Source organism: Gymnodraco acuticeps, unplaced genomic scaffold, assembly GCF_902827175.1.
Source record: "Gymnodraco acuticeps unplaced genomic scaffold, fGymAcu1.1, whole genome shotgun sequence".
NCBI lineage: Eukaryota > Metazoa > Chordata > Actinopteri > Perciformes > Bathydraconidae > Gymnodraco > Gymnodraco acuticeps.
This window is the reverse complement of record NW_022990701.1, coordinates 4,122,518-4,140,518: the sequence shown is the minus strand read 5'-3', so window position 1 is coordinate 4,140,518 and position 18,001 is coordinate 4,122,518. Positions and strand designations below refer to the sequence as shown.

At 41.1% G+C, this 18,001-nt stretch overlaps 1 protein-coding gene across 5 annotated transcripts in view; it reads right to left on the bottom strand.

The window, feature by feature from the left end:
• The window catches only part of LOC117556173 (caskin-1-like), a 32,584-nt gene extending 16,839 nt beyond the window's left edge, over window positions 1-15,745 (bottom strand). For 3 of the 5 annotated variants that reach the window (XM_034231446.1, XM_034231445.1, XM_034231447.1), the window contains exons 1-6: window positions 14,938-15,745; window positions 7,463-7,514; window positions 5,682-5,779; window positions 1,623-1,768; window positions 1,251-1,346; window positions 688-809 (exon numbers count right to left, since the gene is read on the bottom strand). In XM_034231446.1, the coding sequence (XP_034087337.1) occupies window positions 688-809; window positions 1,251-1,346; window positions 1,623-1,768; window positions 5,682-5,779; window positions 7,463-7,514; window positions 14,938-15,031 (608 nt within the window). In that variant the 5' untranslated portion in view covers window positions 15,032-15,745. The remainder of the gene's footprint in view (window positions 1-687; window positions 810-1,250; window positions 1,347-1,622; window positions 1,769-5,681; window positions 5,780-7,462; window positions 7,515-14,937) is intronic. The other 2 variants (XM_034231444.1, XM_034231448.1) reach the window with 2 other exon arrangements.
• Between the last annotated feature and the right edge of the window lie 2,256 nt (window positions 15,746-18,001).

Below are 18,001 nucleotides of genomic sequence, written 5' to 3'. Positions count from 1 at the left end.
AAGTGCTTATGAAGTGGCTAGTCTTAGGCTTTTACTCCTCTTAGCCATCTGAGGTTACTCATTTCCAAAAAGCACACACAGAGATGCTTAGCATGATCGAAAAAATGACTTATTGAACAATGAAATTCAGTTGACTTTCTGAAAATAATATCCAAAATCCGAATAAAACGTGCCCTGATATTGTGAACTTGTGTGAAAGATAATGTTTACTGAAAATTGTTGCTCCTCCACCATCAAACCAGCAAACACAGATTGTCTTGCAATTCTGTCATTCAAAAAAACGATCAGTTCTTGATTATATGAAAAACGGTTTATTACATTAACATGTCAAAAATAATATATTAAATTAATCATACTTTTAACCAAAACTCAAAATACATCTGTTAGATATTCTCTTTATAAAACCAAAAGCTCAAAATGGCTCCAACAGCTTATGGCAAATAACAGCAGTAAAGTAAAATCAATATCTATACAAAAAACACTTCAAGGTCAAAGAAACCTTAAAACAACTATCATTATGTGGAACTATACAGAATGTGCTTTAGACCGTAACAGATTTTTTGGACACAATCCTGACCCTGAAGTTAGGGTCATGTTAGATGAGTGAGTGAAGCGGGCAGACTAACTGACAGGCAGAGTATTATGAAGACAGACACACACTGATATTAAAGGGACAGGTTTTCAGACCGTATGACATCGATGTGTCCGTTCTTGGCAGCCAGATGAAGAGGTGACACTCCGTTTGGGTCGGTGGGCTTTGGTTCCAGCATGGCTGCACACATGTTACTGCTGAGCAAGAGCTGGACCACCTTAAAACAGATAAACACATAATATGAACATTATATATACATATAATGGAGTCATTTCGTACAGTCTGCAGTGAATTACATAAACAAGATTGTATATACTGATCACACCTTCTGAAAATGTGTGAAAAAATCTGATCAAAACTTTGATTTCTCTATTTTTATTAATAATAATATACTATTGTTGTCAGGCATTTGTGTTTGATTTGAAAGCTACAGTTAATGTGTCTTTGAGTCTGTAAGTCATAGGTTGAGTTTGTGCCTCTAATTTATGTTGCTTTTGTATTTGGTTGCGTCATGCACTATTCTATATATTGTTTTGTCAAATTGATGAAGATCTCTTCTAAACGTACAACACAGTTGTAAGAGAGGCTTTCCTGGTCAAATAAAGGTTTAATAAAATGTAAAAAGTAATTTAATGTCTCTTTCTTTTTTCCTACTCACTGTGACACGTCCAAATTCACAGGCGAGGTCCAGTGGTGTTTTTGCAGCTGAGTCCGAGATACACGGGTTGGACTGGTGTTGCAGCAACATCTCTGACTGTAACACACACACACACACACACACACACACACACACACACACACACACACACACACACACACACACACACACACACACACACACACACACACACACACACACACACACACACACACACACACACACACACACACAAATCTCAGTGGCGGTTCTCAAATTCCTTGCTTGTAACAACCACAAATCATGCAATCATCATCAGACACACATAACACACAACCCCTTACAAAACACACACACACGGCCACTATACACACATCACACAAACATGGTTACCCCATCGTAGTGTCCGTGCTGGGATGACAGGTGGAGAGGGATCTGTCCTTCATCTGACTGTCCGTTGACTGACGATCCTGACTTCAGCAGCATTTTCATTGGTTCAGTCTTCCCCTGCCATGCAGCGTAATGCAGAGGACGCATCCCTACACAAAAACACACACACACACACACACACACACACACACACACACACACACACACACACACACACACACAGGATATCACACAAAAAAACAGACATACAAGACCACACAAGGACATGCACACAGATACACAAGAAAATTAGAATATAAGGAGACATGAATGCATGCAAATACACACACACTGTTATAGTTATTATTGTCAGTGAGCAGTTTATAAAACCTAATACAGTAGTATTACTAGACTCAAATAAACACCATTGTAGCAACTGATATTGAAAATATAATAATAATAATAATAATAATAATAATAAATGGAATTTATAAAGCGCCTTTCACAGGACCCAAGGTCGCTGTACATGGTGGACAGACAAAACAATAACAAAATAAATAAAGGAAGCCAGGGGACCAGGAAAGGACTAGGGTCCGAGGCCAGGGTGAACAGGTGCGTTTTTTAGTGAGGATTTGAATATGTCCAGTGAGGCAGCGTTCCGGATCTCGGAAGGAAGTGCATTCCAGAGGGTGGGGGCCGCAACACTGAACGCCCTGTCACCCATAGTACGAAGGCGAGAGCGGGGGATGGAGAGCAGGCCCGTGTCTGAGGACCGCAGATTATATTATATAGATTGTATAATTGTATAAATAATGTTTTGCATTGAAGATGAAACAATAAGTCAGAAATGGTTCAGCTATAATGATATTAGATGAGTTGTTTTGTTATTCTTTCAGCCTTAATTCACTGGTCCAGCTTTATTTATTTCTATGATAGTTTACTAAATATGTGGGACTTCTGTGTAGCTATGCAGTGGGAGTCACCGACTCAGGAAGGAGACACAGGGAGAGCTGGAGCTTTGATGTCAAACACTGATGGTTTATTTAGGAGTCCAAGAGCCAGAGGTTCTGACTTCACGGTAGAGTTGCCACGTCAATTCTGAAGAACTCTACCCCAGACCCGTGTATTTAGCTAGTTCAGAGAGAATAATCAACATTGTGCATAACAAGATAGAATGATAACACCTCTATCAGCTGACGCCAACAGGCAGGAACGGGGAGACAAAACACTGAGAGCACAGCAGCCAAGGTTAACTTACAGGTGCGTGTGCTCAGTCAGGACACTATGAACTGATAAACTGGGTCAAAGTTATGGGCCTTGGAAAATATTTCCCCAACAAAATATCTGATGGAAACTTTTGCTTTTTTAATTAAATGATGGATGGGATAATCCAGATAACAATCAGTAGCTGAATTAACAATGACAGGAATCATTAGTTTCAGTCCTAATGTGAATGCAGTTTTCCAGACATACTGTACTCTCAGTTCAACAGGCGCAGACTGGCAGTGCCCCTCCTCTGCAATCTTATTGTGGCTGACATGCCATTGACCCTTTGTGACCGTACGGAAACTGTTTGTGCAAGCATCATACTCATGGGACGTTGCAGACAAACTGCTTTCAGAAAAACGAGCAAGTCAAGAAATCCCCTATAAGTGGCTGAAGAGACCCTAGAGAAGCTTGCAGGAAACTGGACATTGCAGCCCATGCAGGAAATGCAAGGTAATGCAAAGACCAGCTGAGCACAGCACAAAACGGCACAACAGAGTCATTACTCGTGCCTCTCACCAGAAGACATTAAGCCGCACTTTGTAGCAGTGACTGCAAGAAGCAGAGAGCAGGTTTCTCATGGCAGCAATCCAAGACCCCCAGTCTTAATTCCCGCGATAAGCCACATCATCGGGCTGAAAAAAGAGGCCCTCCAGGCCTGGCTGGCATGAAGGAGTCCTGACTCAGAAGAGAGGTGCTGGCAGAATGAACAGAAACAGCAGCTGTACGAGCTAGTAGCTAAACCCTGATTATATGAAGAGATGTGGAGGGAAATGACTCTCAGGCAGCCTTAAACAGCTTTTAGATAGCGAGCAAAGAGGTAGCTTCACTCAGACAGAGAAAGAGGAACAGTAAACTTGACTGGTTTGAAGTTGAGAGGACTCAGGAACTCATTTAGTCAGCAAACTCACTGGTATACTGCCCCCCCATCCACCTACATGTGTCACCTCATCCTTGACCTGCAAAGCACTCACAATTACATATGACCCATATCATCCACTCTGCCAGCACTTCACTCCTCTTACTTCAGGTTCAGACTGCCCACGTGAAGAGAGGCCCGTTAAAGCAAGAGCTGTACCCCCACAGACATACAAGCTTTAAATAAGTAACCTCCTCTTAACAGGGGTCCTACTACTTAAGGCAAGTTAGATTTAAGACTTCTTAAGACTTTTCTAAAGCCACTTGGAATGACATTTGAGACCAACTTTATCCGGATTTGTGTGATGTTAATGCGGGAAGCATTTATTTCTAGCAAATAGATGTTACCAACTATTTGGGGATTTTACAATTCAATTCAAAAGATTGATTAAGGACAATCTAATGCCAGATGAGGCACTAGATATTTCTAGATAACACATTCATTGCTTATGGAGGAACCCTGCATTAAGCTACAAGCAATCCAGTCTGTGGTGAGTAATATAGTACGTCTGTGTCTTTTGTATAGATAGTATTTTGTACGTCTCAAAGCCTCTACACAGGACGAATGAAGGACACAATAATGTGAAATACTTGCATCGAAATTGGATCATCACAACCAAATCAGTTTTTCTGATTTTGGAAATACCCTAAGCTGTATTCCCAGGAGTATCCTGGAAGAGTTCCTGAATACATAGTTGTTTGACTTCTTTTTTGTTTATGATTTCTTTTTGGACAGGATATCAAGCCCAGAGGGCCGGGCCTGCAGGATGTCCGTGTCAGTGACCCTAAGCTGGCATCTCAACACGAACATTTAGGAGATGATGTGACATGGTCTGAATCAGGATCAACATTTCCATGCCAGTTTCAATTACAAGATTTATTTGGGGCAGCGGCAACAAGCCAATATACAACGTTGAAATATACAAGTTCAACTGGAGTCGTATTTCTGACCTCATGATCCATTCACTCTCCTTTCAGCTCTCTTTTGGTCTCCACCAACTTCTGAGGGACATCACGCCACGATTTCCAGTGCTTTCCATTATGGATGCAACCGAGAATGATGATTTTGAATTATTAAACTTGTGACGAGAGCGGTGTAACCACTCACATCAAACATTTTATAAGAAAATATTGTCGAGCACCTTAAATACGAAATTAACAGCAAAAAGGTTCTTTGCTTTTCGCTTTCACACCAAATCCTCCACCAGTTTTCACTTGTCACAAGACAAGTGAAATCTGATTCCTGCTCCTCTGTGCTGTGACTTTACTTTTATTTGATAAGAAGTAGCAAAACCAAGGTGGGGGTAGTGTGCAAGGAATGTAGTTGGTGCATAATCTGTCTATACGAGAACACTGTGTAACACTGGTACAACCAACTTCCTCTGCAAACTGTGATTTAATAATGATTTATTGTTTCTCTAGCAACTCCACCGAGATGGTTGAGGACCACCTGGTTAGGATGCCTACCAGCTGTAAACATGTATTTAGAGACACACTGGAGAAGACTGAGAGGACTGTAAATGAGGAGACAGTAGTCCTACAGCCTGCAGTGATTACATCTCCCATCTGCGCTGATATTTCTTCTTCTTCTCCCGGAATCTGCCAGTTTGAGATGGAGATATTTGCTTCCCTGCTCCCTCTTGGCTCTCAGCCCTGCAGCCATGAAGCTCCTCCATTGTTTATTGTTTGCTTTGCACACAAATCTGTCACCTCTCATAAATACCGCATCCTACACAGACAGCATTTTTATTACATTTCAAACAAGCTCACCTTTTATCACACAAGAGGGTATTACCAGCCACGTAGTCAGAGCCAGAAGACATGTGTTTATTTTCCTGTTTTTTAATGATTGTTTCATGGTCAAATGTAAGGACATTCTGTGAAAATCTGTGTTTTTACCTTTATTGTCTTTAATATCCACTGCTGCCTGGGCCTCCAACAGCAGAGAGATGAGCTCCTTGTTACCACTCAGAGCGGCATGGTGCAGCGGTGCCAACCTTCACACACACAGAAATAACGTTTAAAAATACACATATTCAAATTTGTAGTGTGAAACCAGAGCATAACTTGCTGAAATCATCTTAAGCGTAGAGCAGCTCCGCCCCCCAGCTCTGTGTGAGCGACGGGAGGGGGCAAATGACCTACTTCCATTAATAAGCAATCTCTCTACCCCAGAGCAAAAGCGTGCTCATAGCGTGTCTGTGTGTGAGTGTCTAATGGATCCCTGGTGCATTCAATGGCCTGGCCCCAGAGTCAAATCAGCAAATCATCAGTCATTACTAGCAGTTGAGTCCAATTATCTGATTCCAATCATTATAATAAAAATATCTTTGTTATCTGATGGAGCCAAATGAAACACAATCACAAACCAAGCATGTGCACACAAAAAGCTTAACCGCTTATGAGTCTAAATATAGCGAACATTCATACATTCAGAGTTGATAAGGAACCATTTCTGAACAAATGAAGAGTTGAGAAATGTTGGCTTATCGTCAAGGTTATTAAAGTCTTCAGCCGGCTGCATGTCTTAGTGATAGATTTAAACTGGAGTAATGTGTAAAATGATATGGATGATAGTATATTGATCCCAGAAGAAGATGATGTAATGTTTGCCTGCACCAGTCAGTACAGCTCCGGTCAGTCAGCTGCAGATGTATGTAGGTGTTTTGTAGTACACCTGTATGCAACTTTATCAATGTAAAAAGTTAAACAAGATTTTCTGGGGCTGGTTAACATCTCTCCATGTTGGGGAAGCTGCTTTATTATCTACCAATAGCTTCACACTGAAATACGTTACACTATAGCAAAGATACCCAATATCTAGTTTGGTTAACTAAAGCTTCTTTAGAACTAACAAGCGCTAATAGATTAGACAATTTATGTGCATACATCTACATCATTATACACTCACGCAACCTGCATGCCAAATTTCAGCCTCCCATTGCAAAGGCTGTGGCTGCCTACATGAGGAGAAATCTGTGTGGCACGACCAACCAACAACGCAAGCTATAGAGCTGCTGGTTGCAGCTAAAAGGTCAAACAAATATTCAATATATTTTCCCCTTCTTGGACCGTCTTACTGCTTTGAGCAGTGGTCCTAATAATAGGCCTGTTGTCTTACTCATCAGAGCAGAACAGAAGAGGTTCAATTGCATTAGAAGAAAAATGGCTAAATAAAATAAAAATAAATCACTCTGTTTAGCTCTGTTTTTAGTCTTCACCAGCTCCTGACTACATATCTGGGACTTAAGCTCATACTGTGTCCGTCTGGGGTGGTATTCTCTGTAGGTTCATCAATACGGGTGACCCCTTTTCACGTTGTCATTTAGTACACATTGTATCAAAAATATTGATTATAGGCACATTTTGTTGTCCCTCGGGGGGTTCTGATCTTCAAGTTAGGGACCACTGCCCTCAATATTATGTTGTTTTTGCAGCGGGTCGTAGGTCATAACATATTTATATTATGTACTGTTGAATATATCAATATCCAATGTGATTCAATTCAGGGATTCAACTCTGTAGCTACGATGCAATGTAAGGAGTAACATGAGTCGGTTAAATCTGATGACAAGAAGACATAAAGAAAGCAAAGAAATAACAGATAATGAAGTAAAGAGGGGAATAAACTATTGAGATAGAATGATTTCAATGAGGAAAAACGAGCTGTATTGCCTCACCCATCAGCATCCTGGATGTTGACGTTCACTCGCTTTGCAGCTCCGAGGAGCTCTGAAACAAACAGAGAGAAGAGACAAGATGAGACAGCAAAATAGTAGAATAACAAACTCATTACAAAAACCGTGAAATTCAAATCTATTCGGAAATCAGTGATTAACGTATTCTCTCCACTTGCACATATTCTAATTATTCATTCCCTGCAGGTAGAGTTGACAGCTACACGCTTATACCTGCGCCTCTAAAACAACAGATTCCTCACTTCAACAGCAGCGGCCAAGGTCGAGGAGAAGTGACAAGGTAATGAAGACAAAGAGAAGTAACTCTGGGAAACTCATCCACAAAAGCATTAAAGTAATATTCACAAAATGTGTCTGTCATATGAGTTGCATAAAACAAATTGAAATGTGTGTGTTTATCCATCGATAAGAATTGTATTATTCCATTGTGTTCACAGTAGCTTTTTATTAAAACTTCACTATATCCAGTGATATCGCTGTGAGGCAGTTTCTCATCAGTAGTGCATGGCTAATGTGAACAAACCGGTTCCATCTAGTAACATGAACAACTCTGATTTCATTGTTTAGTGTTTATCCTTTTATCAAAAGACTAAAGAGAAATTGAAGATTGTATTCAAATGTTCCAGTTTACTTTCCAGGTCTATTTGAATTGTTTTGTAATCAAATACATTCTCTCACCAGATGCTGTTATCTTTGACAAATAAAGCATTTAGTAGAGCATGGTTTATTTTGCCCTTCAGATAAAATCAACCTGAGGGAATAGTTCAACCTTTTGGGAAACAAAAATCCTTTTTAAGTCTTGGATGAAAGATTGATACCACTCCTGATAAGTATGTCTGGGTTTTCTTTTGTATATGTATGCGCTTGTTATAATGTGAATATGCAAACATGTATGTGATACCATGATCTCTGACTGGAGCATTAGAAAGATGGAGACACTAGCAGACAGCAGGTAGTAGCACGCAGACAAAAACCAACACACTCTGACAAGGACACAGAAAAAGCGGCTTGTTTGTCTCTCTGCCTCTACTTTTTTTTGACCAACCCACATAATCCACGGCAGTAATCTGGAGCTGTTCTGTAATCTGGGGGAAAAGCTTCTCCTTCTCTCTGCAGCTATATCTGCAATTCATCCCTTCATCCTGCTCTCACACTCTAATTTCCCCTGTAATTTGCTAAAGAGCGCGTGCTGATTGGTAGTTCTGCTGTTACTGTTTACACTCTGCAGCTGACATCAGTCTCCTATATGTGTGTGTATGTGTGTGTGTGTCTGTAGGCTTCCTCCTTGGATTAAAAATACGAATCCTACCTCCCTCCCCCCAGCGGATGAATCAATGAATGCAGATATCTGTGTCACATCAAACCCCCCCCCCTCCCCCTCAGACTATGAACGAAAGGCAGCACCACAACATGCATCACCCACAATTATTCTACTATGTTTTACTCAATACTACTCAATAGATCATCCTTCTTTACATGGAGTCGGGATCATGGCATTATTTTATAACGCAACCCCCTTGTGACCCAAAACCATGACGTATATTTAATCAAATCGGAGGAGGAAGCTGACTAAAACGGGGTATCGCTCTGCCCTCAAACTATTAATCCTTTCTTTTGTCTCAAAACTGATTTCATCTAGGAACTCACACTTATTTTATTCATAACCTCCTGCCTAATTATTTCAGCTACTTAAATTCATGAGCCTTAAATGTAATATTTATTTATTTACCACCCTTGTAACAATTATGTATTTTCCTCCTTTTAAACAAACTGTTTAAATCATTACCATAATATCTCACTGATGGTGTCCTTGTACCGGGTCTCATTTACTTCTTCTTTTTTTATGATAATTTCAGGCAAAACACTGCAACTGAGCCCCGGTTACCATAGTAACCCCTCAATGTGCAATTCTCACTGACTGTCAATCGTTTGGCAGGGATTACTATTATATTATTTCAGTCAGACTACTCACTAGTTTCTTTAACATGTTTATTAGAAGCAGCATATAGTTGAGTTTGGCGTCTAGGCTCGGGCCTCATCACTCCACAGATATACATAGCACGATGAGTGATGATTAAATAACTAACCCCGAGCCTACAGGTGGAAGCTGGGGTGGTGGTGGGGCAGCAAGCAGCAGCGACGTAGAAGTAGCTGCAGCAATAGCAGCAGCAAGCAAAGCATGGAGAGAGATCTGGCAGGTTAAATAGAGCGGTGTATTAAGGAGACTCTGTTTGGTTGGTTGTAGAGTGGCAAGGGGCGTTATGTATGAATGCAGCATAAGTGCTCGAGTTGACAGCCTGAACTAGCTCTCAGGATTCACCCCATTGTTGCCACATCTCCCTCAAATTGTAGCTATTCAAGAGTTTATTACATTACATTACATATTTATGTGATGTGATTTTATTGGAAACACTTCAATCTTAATAAAGAGTGCCAATGAGCTTCTGGCAGAGCGACATGCAGAGTAACAGTGGTGTGTTTTCCAGAACCACAGGAGGGTTTTCTCAGGGGTTCTCATTACCAGAAATGTTCTGAAATCCAGTTTTCATCCCCTTCTGCCTGTCATCATGTATCTAGAGTTTCAGCCTCACATGTGGCCTAAAACAAACGCTGACACATCTGTTCTCGCTCTGCTTCCAGGCGATCGCACACACATATGTTAGTGACCGGACTCAGGGGCACAGCATGCTAATGCTCGTGCAGAAGCTATATCACATTTATATCAAATATACAAAATGTTATGTGAGTGATGCAGGGGCCATTATCAGAAAATCAATATGCAGATATATGTTACAGACTTTTTAAAATCCTAAATAGTGGTTTGTATTATTATGTGTTTAGAAAAGTGAAATGTCACAAATGTCGAAGATGTTTTAGTTTTTTTAGATGCTCCTTTACTGATGGGGTCATGACCAGCAGCTCTCAGTTTATTCCTCAAAAGGGCAAGAAGATTTCTGACCGAGTCAAAACATGAACACTTTCAAGTTTTAATTTAACCTATTAAGCCCCGAGCCTGTTTTTCAGGTGTCAGGCTCGAAAATGACATTCCCAGAACAAATGACCATATCTTCCCTTCTAAAAGGGTTAAATTAATAATCTCTTTTCTCAAAGCAAGGTTACATCTGTGAGTTGGATGTAGAAGTGTCAGAATCAATATAGATGTTTATATTTTAAAGTAAATTCAGATTGAACACAGTGAAAAAATGTAAATTATTGTGTCCGTCCAAAAAAAATAAAATACTTATAGTGAAAACCACCCTTGAATGATGGGATGGTAGACTAAAAGCTTTAGGAATCCAAACTACAACATATAATAAGTACCCTGTATCAAGTTTGATGCGAAACAAGTTAAATGTGACCTTTTTAGAGAGATTTAGCACAAAAAAACACATCTGGGGTCATTTGGGTGGATTTTCCATATCTCTGGCCCTCCTTGCTCGATTTTGCTGATTGACATCTCTTTCTAACCGTCAGAGCCAATGGAATCGAGGGGAACTCCCACATACTCCTTATTTGGTATTGTGTGTGTGTGAGACTGACGCATAGCCAAAACCGGAAGCTGCGATAACTTTGGTAGCTACCATTAGTAGCTAACTTTACTCTCCGATTTTTACATAAAAATGGAATTATGGATTATAAATAATTTTTTCAAATCTACAGAAACATTATCAACCTATGGATTAACCCATTCAGCCGCGTTTTCTCTCGGTTTAATGCCATTGAACACGTCATTTTATCAGATTGACAGCTACGGTGAGACGATCTCCCGTAAAAGCTCCATAAAGGTACGTGTTGTGATGTCTATGTTTGCTTCCTCTGTCCTGTCGCGAGTTCGGATCACTCAGTGATGATACTATACCTAAATAATATGTGGAACCTCAGCTTTAATTGGATATCTTGTATGCGCAGCTACGTAGTAATAAGTAATAAGGGTACTTTTATCTTGAGTTCTGTGCCAAAGTGCGTTAGCATTTTTCGCTCAGGGGTCATTTAGATGCTTCTTATGAGACTTGTCTTTTGTTTTGGTAAAAATGGTTTGTATCGTCAGTTAGCTGAGATTATTCCCGTTAATCTGGTATAACACATTCATAGGTTCTTAAATATTCAGATGCCCTGAGACACAGTGTCATGAAAAAAAAGAAAAGTCCCCGCCGAGGGGGGCTTTGGGGCTTAACAGGTACATTTAGAAATGTAGGTTAACAGTTAGCACAAAAGATACATAATTATTATGCGCATTGCTTTTTAACACTGACTTTAACTTTAACTGTAGTGGAATTCATGTTCCAAATATTCTGCTTTGTTCTGTTAAAACCCCCAAGAACTGTACTCTTCACTGTGGAGTATATCTGCTTTTCTTTGCACCTTACACCAAATAGTAGATAACAGTCAAAGACATCTACTGTATAGTTCAGGTGAGTATCATGTGTTGTTCTCAAGCCAAAAGCATAAATAAAAAGAGATAATCTTTTCCATTAAGATTTATTCTGTTCTATCTACTGCTGAGTTTAGATCAGGGATTTTGATACAGACTTTTAGCTGCATCAAAGACTAGTGGCTGTGCCAAAAAAAGGTCAGCGTTGTTGCACTTTCTTTATCGTGGATAGAGGCAGATACAATATACCAATTACTTTGTGCCCATTTCAGTTTCTTGATATAACATAAGAGAGATACAATTATGATAAGGATGTTCTCATATCTCTAAGATTAAGAGCTTTATTGCAACAGTGAGTATAATGATTGCAGCAAGACTTTTAACTTAAACTCTGGGGGACATTTTATTTTCCAGTCAACAAATCCTATTATAAAAACAAAACGATTGATCTATAGGACAGGAACCTCAGGTATTAAGGCTGAGTCCTTACTCTGGCCATTTACAGTCTATCTTAAACTCCAATAAAACCCCTCAAAAACAACTTCTTCTAGCTCCATGTTGGTTCAAATAGTTTAGGACCAAATACATTTTCAAGTAATGAAATATTGATGGATATGGACATTATCTTGAGGCGTTTCTTGCATATTTTGAAAGGCATTTTTTTGGTTAGTTATATGCACTGACAATATTTTTGCAAGACATTTCCTGTATTTTTTACAGTCTTATTTTCATTTTTCTTCCTTCAAAAGACAGAAGACCTCGTTTTGAAACTGTTTGGAAAAGGCAATGTAAAAAAATGTTGGCAGGTGATTGGATGAACCATCTGTCACACAAACTCTTTCCAAAGCTTTCAATGTTGAAACACCTTCAGTGCCGCTGTTTGATTCTCTTTGCAATGAAGAGATACGAGCCAGGCCTGATGTAGCAGATGCCAAACAATGCTCATAGCTGAGTAGCTCCTCTCCGCTGGAGTTGATGGAGCTTTATGCTGTGTAGTTGTTGCAGTTTTGGCTAACCCGCTGCTAGCTCTAGCTACTTGTTGACCATTCAGACATGAGAATAGTATCGATGCCCTTATATAATCTGAATGAATAATTTCAAACTATATGTATTTAATCGGTTAGAGAAGAAGTGTTTCTGTCTGGCAGTGACCAAGAAGGGCTGTGAAATGAAATGGCCTCACACAGTCCTTCACCACTTCAACTGCTAAATCCATCCTTCATCAAACTGTGACATTTTGACAGAGCAAACAACTCCCTCTCACCTGCTGCACTGAACTTCATTAGCATACAGTTAATAATAAAAACGCTGTCAGGCACATGACTAACACCTGACGTGTCGAGTGTGTACATCTGCACACCAATTCCCTGTAACTGTGTGTGTTAGGTGTTAGCGGTGTTTGTGTGTGTGATTCTCCTGCAGAGAAACCCTGCTTCCTGTTTAATTATTCAAACATAAACCTGGATTCACACAGTGTGTCACACACACACACACACACACACACACACACACACACACACACACACACACACACACACACACACACACACACACACACACCTCCCATAACTCACCCTTTAACCTCTCTCCGTCACTTCCTGTCTCTTTGCATCCCTGCATTCATGAATTGTCATTTCCCTCTTTCTGTTTTGCAGTCTCACTATTTTTCTCTCCCATTCTAGCCCTCCTCCTTTCCCCTCATCTCCATCACCCTCCACCCACCTCCCCCTTTCTCTTTGTCAGTGTGCAATGGACTGAGCACTCAGAGCTGATCTGTTCTGGCATTTGAGGAGAAGCATTTTTCTTTTCCATGGCACTGCCTGAATGTCCACAGACAAACACACGAGAGGAGAGAAGAGAGGGAGAAGGGAGGTGACAAGGATAGAGGACAGAAGAGGAGAGGAGATGGGAGGTTACAGGGAGAGAGGAGAGAGATGAGACAAGAAGAGAGGACAAGACATGAGAGGAGAAGTAAACTGACAAAGATGGAAGGGAAGGGTTGGATAGAGGAGAGGATAGGAGACAGGGATAGAGTAGAGGACAAGAGACAATGATAAAGGAGAGGATAGGATACAAGAATAGAGTAAGGGATAAGAGACAAGGATAGAGAAGAGGAGAAAAGTATAGAGGAGAAGAGAGGGGAGGAGATAAGGATAGAGGAGATAAACCAAGAGATGGGTAAACAAGGATAGAGGACAAGAGAGGAGATAAGAGATGAGACAATGATAGAGAACACAAGGATGAGAGGAAAGAGGAAACAAGAGTAGAAAGAAAGGAACTGAACAGGGAGTAAAACCAGAGAGAGGAAAGGAGACTTCATGGGAAAGGAAGGAGGAAATTAGAGTAGTGAGGAGGAGACAAACTTAGAGTTGAGAGGAGCTTGGTGATAAAATGGGAGAGGAGGAGAGCAGTTTCAAGGCTGTAATTGAAATCTAATTATCACCTCAAGTCTCAGCTGACAAACACCAGCACACACATGAGCGCCACATTCAGTATGTGCACATGTCTGCACGTGAACACATTATTACCACTAACATCTGGCATCTTCACACACCAATAATCCCTGTCCCGAGAGCAGTGTAGGACCTCCATGTACTTCAGCCTCACAAGCACATACACATACACACACTCACACGCGCACACAGAAAAACGATCAATGGAGGAAAATGGGGTGACAAGCATCTTCCTGATTTCTAATTTAATTCTGATGACACTTCTCACACATGTGCAACGTCATCACTATCACACACTCAACGTCATAGCAAAAAAAAACACACACACACACACACACACACACACACACACACACACACACACACACACACACACACACACACACACACACACACACACACACACACACACACACACACAGTGCACCATTTAGGCTAAATGTCATCCCATTAGATTTAGCCTACAACGTCATGATAAAGTATGACTGGTTGTGTGTGTGTGTGTGTGTGTGTGTGTGTGTGTGTGTGTGTGTGTGTGTGTGTGTGTGTGTGTGTGGTGGTGTGTGTGGTGTGTGTGTGTGGTGTGTGTGTGTGTGTGTGTGTGTGTGGCAGGAAGATTAAGGAATACTGACTGGCTTTCCCCGGCCGAGGTCTCTGTAGAAGCCGCTGAGCTGTCAGCAGGTCCTCGGTCTTCACGGCCTGGAGCAGCTCCTGGTCCTTCCCCATCTCCCCTCCGTCCCGCCGCCTCGGTCCTCCCGGTCCCGCTCTCTTCCTCTGAGCGCCCTCTCTCCTCCGTTAATCCGCCGCTACATCCTGACGCTGCTCCGGGCCTCCCGCTTGAGCTGAGGCGCGGAGGGATGTAGGCTGCCGGTAGTGGGATGCTCCGAATCGGCCAGGAGTCCACCGCACACCCTGCTCTGCCGCCCCTCTCTGCGCGGTGCTGCAGACGCACACCGACCACCGATCGACCCACTGGACCTGGCTCTCCGCCGGTATGCCACGCAGGAACCCACTCGCGACAGATTCCACTGATTCAATCCGCGTGACGATTTCACCGGGTCTACGTGCGTGCCGTGCGTGAAAACGGTGGAGCTCGAGCGCCCTCCTATATGCTGGGTCAAATCCGCACCCCTGAAATCTCACGAGCCCTCAGACCGCAGAAGCACGCACGGGTCGCTGATGTTTAAACGTGTGACCGCTGTCGCCGTCGCGGTGACCAGCTCGCGCCAGCTCCAGCGCGCATACGCACACACATTCACAGTCACATATGGCATTACATAAACACAAGCGATTTGTGTGCGCGCCACTCCAGTTGTTGTAATCCGAGCCCGCGTGTCTGCGCGCGTGCGAGTGGACAAGTCAGGAGAGGTCGTTTGACATCGTATAATGTGTACTCAGTCGCGTCCAGAGAGAGCGCGGGACAGTGGGAGGCAGAGTCCGGGAGTGCGCGGAGACGCTCAGCACTGTCACTCAAAGAGAGAGAGATGGATACATCTGACTTTACAACACACTGTCTTTCATCTACTAAATCTGACATTAGTCATTCATGTATTGCACTATGGCCTTATTTTTTCTCTGAATATATTTTTGCATATTTCTATTTATCGTTAGGTTACCTCTCAACAAATCTGCAAAGCCCTCCACCTCAAAATAAAATATGCTGCAGTGTGTCCCAATGTATATTGCCATATTCATTGTACTACTGTACGTTATTTTAAATATCGGCCTATATATAGGCTATATATTCTATTTTATAATCAATAGATTTTGACCTTTTCTTACAACTTATTGTTTATGTTGTTTATGTTTGCACAAAAACAAAGCAAATTATTTGTATTTTTAAACGTTCCTGGCAATAAACTCAATTTTGATACTTATTCTCCCTTTTATTTTGTTTTTATTCAAGTTATATTTATCATTTCAATTGTTTCTTACATTTACATTTCATACTTGATACGCTGAACAAATAAACTGGGCCTCTATATATGTGTCACATGGTGATGGTTTCCCGTCAACATTGCAAAAGGTTAATGAGCAGGGCCGGCCCTAGACTTTTGGGGGCCCCCCAAAGTCCCCCTCACTCTAGCACGTTCTCACTACACACAACACGGAACCAACTTTTGTCTTATGATGTTAGCATAAGCACACATATTGTATAAATAAGCATGTAGACACCGTGGACCTAACCTCCTCTCGGGGGGTCCTCACCTCCTCTAGGGGGGTCCGGGGGCATGCTCCCCCAGGAAGATTTTTTTTTAAATATTGAAGTTAAAAGCATCAATCTGGTGCACTTTGAGAGCAAAATTAAGAGATCTATGGATATATCTCTCAACACCCATATGAAACAGAACTGTAAACAGATATTTTACAAATCACTTAAACTGTATTCTTGTTTTGTCATATAGTATTTCATAACTGTTTTTCTGGCTGTCCATCTCATAATATTCACATATAAACTAGCTGTCAATAGAAATATCATTCAGAAGAACCAAAGCCAAACAGCCACATTTACTGCTGCAAATACGTTCAAACATGCTGTCGACACGTAAAGCAGTGACAACTATGCCACCATTTCAGCTGACTTTTCCTCAGAAATACTTTCACATAACATCCATATATTTCAGTGCTAGGTTGATGCTTAGCTAAGCTAACTATGAAACACTTTAACTGACAGGACTCAGGATCAACTGTGTACTGTAAGGTAGCTTCTAGATTCATGTCGAACAGTAAGTCAACATTTCCCAGAGAGCTTTCTTTGAAATCACCAGTTAACGCTAAAAAACATTACATTTCGATTGTATAAGTGTTTATTTAATATATCTGGCTAGCTATATTTACTTGCTAACGGTTTAGCTTATCCCCGCGATTCAAAGTAACGTCAACGTAGCTGTAATTTATGCTTTGCTTACATGTTCGCATAACTTGGAAGTTTACTGACATTTACATACCTTGTTTACCTGGCTCAAGTGGTGGCTCTGGGGTTGTTGTGTGAGCCACCACTTGAGAATTGTCGTCTTTTTTAAGAAAAAAGTTCTTATGTCCATCTTCATTTCATTTCAAACCTTTATTTATCCAGGTGTATCCCATTGAGATCATTGATCTCTTTTTCAAGGGAGACCTGCTCAAGTAGGTTCCACATGAAACATAAAAACATAAACAGAACTACAAAAAGGACATCATACAGCATCATTACAGGGTTTACAATTTACATAACTATCCACATGTGCAGGTACCAACAGCTTCCGATTGAGTAGCATCCAACCGAGCTTTAAAAACATTTAGTGGCACCATTCAGTTTCCATTTCAATTGCAGACTATTCCATGACAGTGGAGCTGTGCATCTAAATGCTATCTTCCCTAAGACAGTCCTAGCAGTTGGCACATTTAATAAAACTACAGCATGCGATCTCAGGCAGTAGCCACTTACAATTCGCCGTGAGATCAGGGAGCAGATGTAGGATGGAAGTTTCCCTAACATGGCTCAAAAACTCTGAGTCCGACTGACAGTTTATTTTAAACATTGTCACAGCTCACAGGATAGGTCAACCCTGTCTCCTAAAAATTACGTTCCCACAGAACTAAACTGCATTCTCAATTACGTTTAGCTAGAAACGTATTTTCTCCTACGTTACGTTCGTTATGAACGTATCTCAAATACGTTTATTTTCTACATATCTTCTAGAAGCATATTTTCTC